General features: G+C 34.4%; 1 protein-coding gene across 1 annotated transcript; it reads right to left on the reverse strand.

The window, feature by feature from the left end:
- Nucleotides 1–339: 339 nt before the first annotated feature.
- Nucleotides 340–6,506, reverse strand: LOC113322625. The gene is made up of 8 exons (XM_026570754.1): nucleotides 6,270–6,506; nucleotides 5,372–5,460; nucleotides 3,602–3,829; nucleotides 3,062–3,147; nucleotides 1,705–2,006; nucleotides 1,542–1,613; nucleotides 1,293–1,463; nucleotides 340–806 (listed from the first exon to the last, which is right to left on the reverse strand). Exons 2-8 carry the CDS (start codon nucleotides 5,451–5,453, stop codon nucleotides 752–754), a joined length of 996 nt encoding a protein of 331 aa, XP_026426539.1. The 5' UTR covers nucleotides 5,454–5,460; nucleotides 6,270–6,506; the 3' UTR covers nucleotides 340–751.
- Between the last annotated feature and the right edge of the window lie 2,581 nt (nucleotides 6,507–9,087).

Genomic DNA, 9,087 nt, shown 5'->3' on the forward strand with positions numbered 1-9,087 from the left:
GTGGCCGTAGTTTTCACAATTCCAAAAACTTGAGATTTTTTCAAAATCCAATTTTGGGACAACTTCATAATCGAGAGAAAAGTAAACTACCAGTCCACCGATTATAGGTTATTTCAAAATAACAATATTTTCAAGCTACATATGTACAAGCAGCCAACCGATTATGTTCTTACCCTACCGATTATATATTTAACTAACGATTGTTGAGGTATATTTGTTATTTCAAAAAATCGGAGATAAGGGATAGCTTCATTTTAGATTTAGGTGACCCTGTTTTGTCTTATTAATCGCCCCTAATTCTTTAAGGGTCGCCCCTAATGACGACGCCAGGAAAAAAAATAACAACTCCAAAAACAATGCTCCAAAAAAAGGTTACAGCTTACAGCTACAGACATCTCATCCTTTTTATGAATAGTGTATAATACTCTAACTCAACAAAGGTTACAGCTTACAGCTTTAGTTTTGGATTCCAATCAGAAGAATTTAACTCAACAAAGTTAATCAAATTTGACCTTATTTCAGGTTTTTGACCCTAAAATACTAGTGTCCTCCATTTTCCCCTAGAACTGAAAAATACCCTAAAACACAATGCTATATAGTATGAGACTATGAGTTCTATTTAAAGAAGACAAAAGAAGAAAGAGCAAAATACAACTGAGTATTTGACTGTAGCCTCTTCCTTTTTAACGAATACACCCTAAAGTTCTAGAAGGCACTCGTGTATGTTTTCTGTATTTAGGATGGATTAGAGCTAGCTGCGTTTGGTCGAACGCTCAAACAAGCGTGGCCCAAGGCACCACGCTTTCCTGAAAATTAGAATAAGCAGACAAAGTCATAAGCTGATATTTGCAATATTCAAGACATGTCACAGGTACATGATTGAGGAAATGCATGTCATATTAATTCAACTAACTAATGGATTTAACCAGCACAGATAGGTGGGCAAAAGCCCACTCACTGAACCTAACTATTTGGTTATTTAAACTTCCTCCAGAACCTATTTCTAACATTTTTAACACCCAGAACTGCCAGAACATAATAAATCAGATCTGACATATATAAGAAAGATCAGTCTCTCCAAGATACAATCCGATTGACAAGGAGATTACTCTCACATCATATACCAGACAGGAGAAAACAATCAACGACAGGAATCAAGATATGCATAACTAATTCCTACAATATGCACACTAGTTATGTCCAATTTTTGGCAAGTGGAGAGCATATACCATGTACAATGTCATCATAAATATTTTGCGAAAGATGAAATACAAAGTACAGATTAGCGTTACCTTTTATACCCAGTTGCAGGCGGTGTAGGAAAAGGAGTTTTCACGTCAAATGGTAACACATAGGAATCATCAGATTCATAGGACAGCGGTGCAAGTCTCCTTAAATTTGGCTCAACAACGAAACCATGTGGACGATTCCATTCTTTTATTTTCCGAAATATAATTAAAATCCTAAAAACCAAAACATGCAAACAATGAAATATAGGCAGCTAAAATGATTATTTAGGTAGCTAAAATTATAAATTTTACATTTCACTTTGAACAGCTGGAACACAGTGCTTAGCAACATCAGCAGCATTCCTTTTCAAAACCAAAACAGACCTGAAACAGAAGTAGCCAAAATAATCCATTAAATATAAATAAGAAAAACAATAAAAACATATACGATGGGAGGAATTTTGATAAAACTTACCCCACCGGAAGAGGAACTGCAATCGGGCCGCTTAAGTCTGAACCCTGTTTAATTATATTTGACCCAAAACCTATGTCGCACTCACTAAGAAGGGAAACTATAGAGATTGGACGAGCAAAATCATCATTGTCAATATGAGGTAACATAATGTCTCCTACATGAAATATTTGAATGACGCAGCTGTCGGGTACACAAGATGGTGGAACAACATGCAATTCCACTAGTTTTCTTATCATATCCTGTAGAATTGAAGGTATTGGGTTGGCAGGTATATCACGACGGATTCGAGGGGGGTTTTCTTCCTGTCAATTGAAAGCTAAAAATTAGGTATAACAATATTTATCAAGGGTTCAAACATAATATAAATATTAAAATGTAAAGAACAGGGGAGCATATCAACAAGCACAAGCTTAACTAAATCCCATAGCAAAAGAAAATTAGAAAGTTACCAGCACATTTACGCAAGTTTAGATTTTAGCTTTAAAAGATCGAAGAGTTATATAATGCCATATATAAATAATATAAAATGTAAGGAATGATGAAAATGCATTCATGTAATTACAACAACAAGAGTGGAATGGTCAGTTCCTCATTCCAACAGAACCATCTTAACTGAATCACAAGGTTTTAAACATCAAAACAACCACTCAAACCCCATATGCATACATATTTGACGACCCAAGAAACTTGGAATGTAGATCGTAGTAACTAAAATAAATTCATGTCTAACTAAGTTTAAGACGGACCATTAGCCAGCACCAGTTTTTAAATATGTCAAACACATCACTACCATGGTGCTAGCTAATGTTTAAAGACAAAGGAAAATTAATCAAAAATCCTAGCCCAGTCCAGAAGTAAAACAACACAATCACAAATGAAATAAAGGTTTTAGCTTGATCGGAAAAAAACGCATATAACGAACTCTTAGCAAGCAACTAACCTAACCACCATGATAGAAGAAGCTTGAACAGAATAAATATACGGCTTCGAATTTATAATAGTTAAGATGCTATACAATTAGAGTACAAATGCATTTGTAAATAAGCATTTTATAAAGGAATGAGTACACAGCACTTCCCGACGTCATTACTACACACGTATACTTAAAACTTCGAATACAAAAGCAGAAGTTCATACAAAACAGTATGTTCAAACCCAAGTTCAATATGCAGTCTACTACATACATTCTTGGTATTTTGCTATCTTTATGTTACTTTCGGCACCGACACTCTAGGCACAAAAAAAAGACTATTATGCCATGATGACATGAATCTAATTTGCATGGACCATGGCCATTAATATTCAACAGTAAAGATGACCAGCTAGTAACATTTCAGCCATGAGATATAAAGTTTACCGGCGCATTGTCATAACAGCAACCAAATTGTATGGATACCCGTCCCTTTCCCTTCCCATGGTTGCAAGGATCAGCAACTGGGCGCTCTGCAAAATGACACACACACAACTATTAGATCGTTCCTGATCGTATGAAACGGTGGACCCATATGACTTCAATACATTATCATTCAGTGGCCTAAACAATTGATCAAGTAAATTTCTTTGAAATCCCAAATGAGGAAATACTTTGCACTGATTTTCACTTCAAAGTAAAGAATTGCAGTAAAATCGATTCAAAATTTTGACTGAGCAGCAATTGGGCACTCTACAAGAAGATACATACACAAGTATTAGATTGTTCCTGAACGTACGAAAGGGTGGACCCATATGACTTCAATACAATATCATTCGGTGGCCTAAAGAATTGGATCAAGTAAATTTCGTGGAAACCCCAAATGAGGAAATAGTTTGCACAGACTTTTTCAAAGTAAAGAATTGCAGTAAAATTGATTCAAAATTTTGTGCTCAACAGGAAAACACAAATTCACATGTAGCTTACTTTTTATTGCCTGTTCCTGTTTCTCAAGTTGATGCACAAAATTAACTATCTTGTTCTGCTCTGAAGGGCTGAAAACATTCGTATGCAGTTCAAGTCCGTCGACCACATTAACTATCTCTTTCCCGATTTTCTCCTTGCAAACAAATTTTTTTTTCCTCCGGACATTCATGAACTCATTATACACTCTGTTCTCTTGATCACACTCTTGCTGCTGATTATTTGTACATTCTTCATCTCGTAACAACCAAAAGCAAAAAAAATAAAAAATATTCAGCATAGGCCCTTAAATTAAGTTTATGCCAAAACAGGAAAACACTCTAAATTCAGTAATCATAAAAACCAAATGTTCAGTATCAGTAATACCCTGAAATTCACATAACAACACAAACTTAGAATAACATAATTGAAAATTAAAATAAAGAGTAATTAATGACCCATTCTATCTTGTTAACACATTTTACGGCCATGTGTTATTCTGCCTTTATGAGTACTGCAGTCCCTAAAGTCTAAACCTTAGTGTTATTTCAGATAGTAGTACCACTTATCCACATCATGGATAATTTCTTGGCGGCAATGAAAATATGAAACCATTGATACAGGACTCGCAAATTAAAAAAATACAATGAGGTACTTAATCAGTTCCCTTTCTTTAATAATTTCAAGGAAATAGTGAAACATTTATACGATCAAGAATGATACTAAAAGTGTTGTACACCACAAATGAAACTCTACAGAAGCATATACGTTTACCACTTTAGTCCTAACATGATATCAACAAATTATAAAAGCTACACCCACAAGAGCATCATGGTTCACTTGTACCACCAATAAGATAATCCATCATCACACATTTTAGCACAGCTCTAGTCTAATTTCGAGACTAACAATTAACGGCACAAGCTTATGTGAACTACTGAACTATCATATACATATTCTCAAGATCTAAGTACGGAACTTGACAATTCTACAATTACCCTTAAAAATGCACCATAAATTTAGTGACAGTGATAACCGCATCACTTTCACTGTTTGCCTGTTTCAAACATGAGAAAATATAATAAACAAATCAACCCGCCTAAATTGATAATAGTTTCTTTTGAACATGCTTATCATCGGGCATAAATTGAATAAATTCATACAAACCCACAAAGGATGTCCCAGAGCATTTCTCAGTGCATATTAATAATCACCAATGTATCAAAATGTGTTCTAAAGCTTACAAACCAAAGCAAGGTCATGCGACTAGTAATACTCCTAACAGTAGATTAACACAAATGGAGACACATCATTAATCAGCACAGCAAGCACAAATTCCATAAATAGTCAACTCTATTGTCCTACCATTACGGTTAGTGTGGCTAACTATGCAAGAGTAAGACCTGAATGTCTCTATCTTTGTATACCCAAGTGTGTACAGTAGCTAAACACTAACACATAATGAAATTAGCACCTTATCACCAGGGTCTGTTAACCCACGTTGAAAATTGGCAGATCATTGATGCAATAATCCAATCACATTCATTATTCCAAAAGATATTATTAATATATATCAACAGTATAAATTTCATATCAAATGAGTTGATTGGAAACGAGTTCTCCGCAGCATCGGCATAGTCTCATTAGACTTGATTTAAGGCTGAGTTCAAATGAAAACAAGAGTTCAACTTATCAAACCATGGACGATCAAGCAGCATTTACAAATTCCAACCACCAAACATATAAATAAAGTAAAGAATTATTTAAGCAATAAAGTAAAAGAAAACAACATACCAATAATGCTTTCTTGACTAATGCCAGCTTCATTGTTAGTTGACTTTGATGCATGAGTTGTTGACCAAGAACTGCTGGACATAGCTTACCTAAACAAGAAAACAGTTGCATTAAATCATATATAACATGGACATATACCGCAAAGTCCTATATGATACTAGCATTACATAGTTTGGCTGATTAACAGTCCATGGATGCCTTCATATAACAACCCAAATCCTAACATTACAACTGATTAGCAAAATTAACATTGATTTCAACTAAAAACAACAAAATACTAAACAACCAATTACGTTGACTGCTTATCAGTTTCATTCTCATACTGCTATATCATACCCAAGTTCATAATCACCAAAGACGTGATGGTACCAATGACAACTATATATCTTCAGAAATTTATTTACAACAAGGTCAAAGCTCCTTACAACATACAAATCACTATCAAAGAGAAAACAACAAACACTTGCACTAAATCATACAAAAATGCTGGAATAATTAGATATAAAAAATAAAATAACATCACATTTTCACACTCTAATTACAAATCAACTCGTGCCGACTAAAAGTGATGGAGATTATATACCTTTACGACTTGGAGAAATCAACTGAACCCGAAATCATAAAATTAAAAAAAAAAACTAAAAAAATAAATAAAATAAAACCATACATCAAACAGGGAAAAAATCATAAAACTAAAAACACTAAATCTCACCGAACACTGAAAACAGATGCCATGCCATTTCAGTATCCAACATGTTAAAACACACATCACGCATTTGTATCTCCAATTTACAGAAAAATCATAAAACCCCCAAAATTTTAATTTCATCTATTTACAAATTAACACCGAACATCGTGTGATTCATGGAAAATAAAGGACTAGGTTCCATTAACTTACTTGTTCGACGATCAATTCCACACTAATCGTCTTTGTCTTCAATTTTTACCGCCTGCAACTATTTCAAAACTATTTTCTCTTGTTTTTAAATCCCTCCAACAGTGAAGATAGAAGTATTAATCACTCAAAATCTCAATCGATGCTTTAGTAAACTTACTTGATCTTCTCTCTTTCCTTCTTCTCGTCTCCCCTTCTCAACTGTGCCTAAAACGAAACGACCTCTATAACCTCTGATCGATTTTAGTGAACTTGGTAAGGGTAAATCAGGCCTTTTCGATTTGGAATGATAATTAGCCGTCGATTGAAGATGCTCGATGTACGGTTAGATCAGGTGGTGTTAGGCTTTAAGGGAAACCTGGATGGTGGGCCGTGGGCGCATTTTAGAAAGTTTTAAAATAGTGAAACTACGGTCACATCCATTTTTCAGATTTTTTGCACTGTGAAATCCACAGATAAAAAACTTTAGACGCGCACCATTTCCTCGGTGAAAATTTCTCCCACACCCAAAATTTCTAAAATTGTTTCTTCGCTTATTTGTTCCTCGTTTTTCTTTCATTACTTCTTTTATTCTTCGTCCTTTCTTTTTTAATCTAGTAGGTTTTTGTTCAGATCAATCGTTAAACCGATTTCGATCAAAAATCATTCTGCAAGGAGATTGACAAGTGAAATCAGAGGTGGATATCGAGAAGATGATGATCGAGTAAATGGGTGATATTGATTGAAGTCGTGGACAATAGAAGAGATCTGTTTCTGAAGATTGAGATTAGAAATCAGGGTTTCATAAGACCTGAGTTTGTAATTGAAATCAGCGTTTCATAAGATTTGCATATTTATGGAACTGATGTAGGTTAAAAAGATGATTCAGAGTATGAGATGGTTTGGATTTAGTTTGTTATCGACTAAATTCAGGGGTTTTGTACTCGGATTCAAATTAAGTTTTGTATGAAACTCAGACTACAAGAAGGTGAAAATGTTGTTGGTTGTAGAGAAATGGGAAAGGTGTTTATGATGTTTGGTTTGTATGGGAGATATTGAAACAGGAAATAAGATGATGATGATGTTATGCATATGTTGTTTGGTTTGTATAACCTGTCATGCAGTCGAGAAAACGTTTGTATAACATGTAATGCAGCTATGAAAATGGATGCATAACCTGTTATGCATCTGCAAAAGTTAAAGTATAACTAGTTATGCAGTCCGGAAAATGGTTGCATAACACATTATGCATCAGCTTATTTGTTAGTATTGAAACTAGCAATAAAAAAGACTGCATAACTTGTCATGCACCTACAATAATATCTGCATAGTATGTTATGCAGTCGCGAAAATGGATGCATAACCTATTATGCATCCTAAAATATGGCTGCATAATGCGTTATGCATCTATTTTTTATGTAGTTACGCAGTAATACAATTGCTACATAACTTGTTATAGATGTATAACTTTGTTGTGTAGAGGCATAATTTGTTATGCAGTCGAGAAAATGGTTGCATACTTCGTTATGCGTCTGCATGATGTGTTATCCCTGAAAAAAATAGTATGCATAACCCGTCATGCAGACATTTTTAATAATTTCGGATAATTATGTGTGTCACGGTAGATATTTTTCATAATTATGGGTGTCACGGTAGACAAAATTAATTAGGGCTGAACATGGTTTCAGTTTTCCGCTGGAACCAGACCAAACCAGACCAATTAGGAAGAAACCAAACCGAACTATTTACTAATTGATTGGTTACGATGTAGAAAGTAGAAAACCGATAGTGTTGGTTTTGGTTTGGTTTGACCTCTAAAACCGAACCAAAAACCATTGGAAAACCGATTAATTTTTAAACTTGGTTTTTGCCGTTGATTTACAAGTATTAGATTGTACCCATTGATTTAGAGGATAAATAGAAACCCTAAATCTAATATTTCATTATGATACTCTCCCTCTTTCTCTTTCTCCTTCTCTCAGTCGCCTCCCTTCTCCACCCCCAACCCAACTACAACTGCTGCTTCTACAACTTTTTTCTTCCCGTCTTTCTTCTTTTTTAATTTTCAATAACTAAATTGAAATATATTATATATCTTCTTTTTATCTCTAGATTTAGAGTAAGCTTTAACTATTCTTGATATTTTTTATTTTCTTTTTGTCTGTAAATTTGTATAAACCAATACTATCGGCAAACTACGATTTTTTTATCTGTAAATTTGTGTATTTTTTTTTTTTTTGGTTTGACATAATTATTGGTTAACCAAAAACCACTGGGACAAACCGAAACCAACTGGAACCATTTGGAAACCGAACCAATGGTTAATGGATTGGTTTGGTTTAGATTTTTAGAAACCAATAGTATTGGTTTCGGTTTTGGTTTGGCTAGAAACCGAACCAAAACCGACCATGAACAACCCTAAAATTAATTGTGGGCCTGACAATGAGAATATTTTTTTTTTTGGTCTCCCCCTAAATTTCCCTTTAAAATAACCGTGATTTATAAGCGCTGATACCAGCATTACTAAGAACGGATACCATCTCAAGATCTTAAGCGATCCTGGCCATTGGATCGACTAAATTGTATCCGTCCTTAGTAATGCTAGTATCGGCCCTTATAAATCATGAAAATAACGGGCGTATCAATGCAGTCGAGATTTGAAACCAAGGTTTGAAAAACGAGTCACGGACTCACAATTACTGGGCGTGACCGTTATAACGCGTTTTGACGGGTGTGAGCATGTTTCTGGCAAAAATGGCATTATTTAGAAAGAAAAATAATAGGTTTTTTATATGTTATTCTAAATAACGGGCGTTATAACGGTTAAATAGAAAATAAAAAG

This window comes from Papaver somniferum, chromosome 11 (genome assembly GCF_003573695.1).
Source record: "Papaver somniferum cultivar HN1 chromosome 11, ASM357369v1, whole genome shotgun sequence".
In the NCBI taxonomy this organism is placed as follows: Eukaryota; Viridiplantae; Streptophyta; class Magnoliopsida; order Ranunculales; family Papaveraceae; genus Papaver; species Papaver somniferum.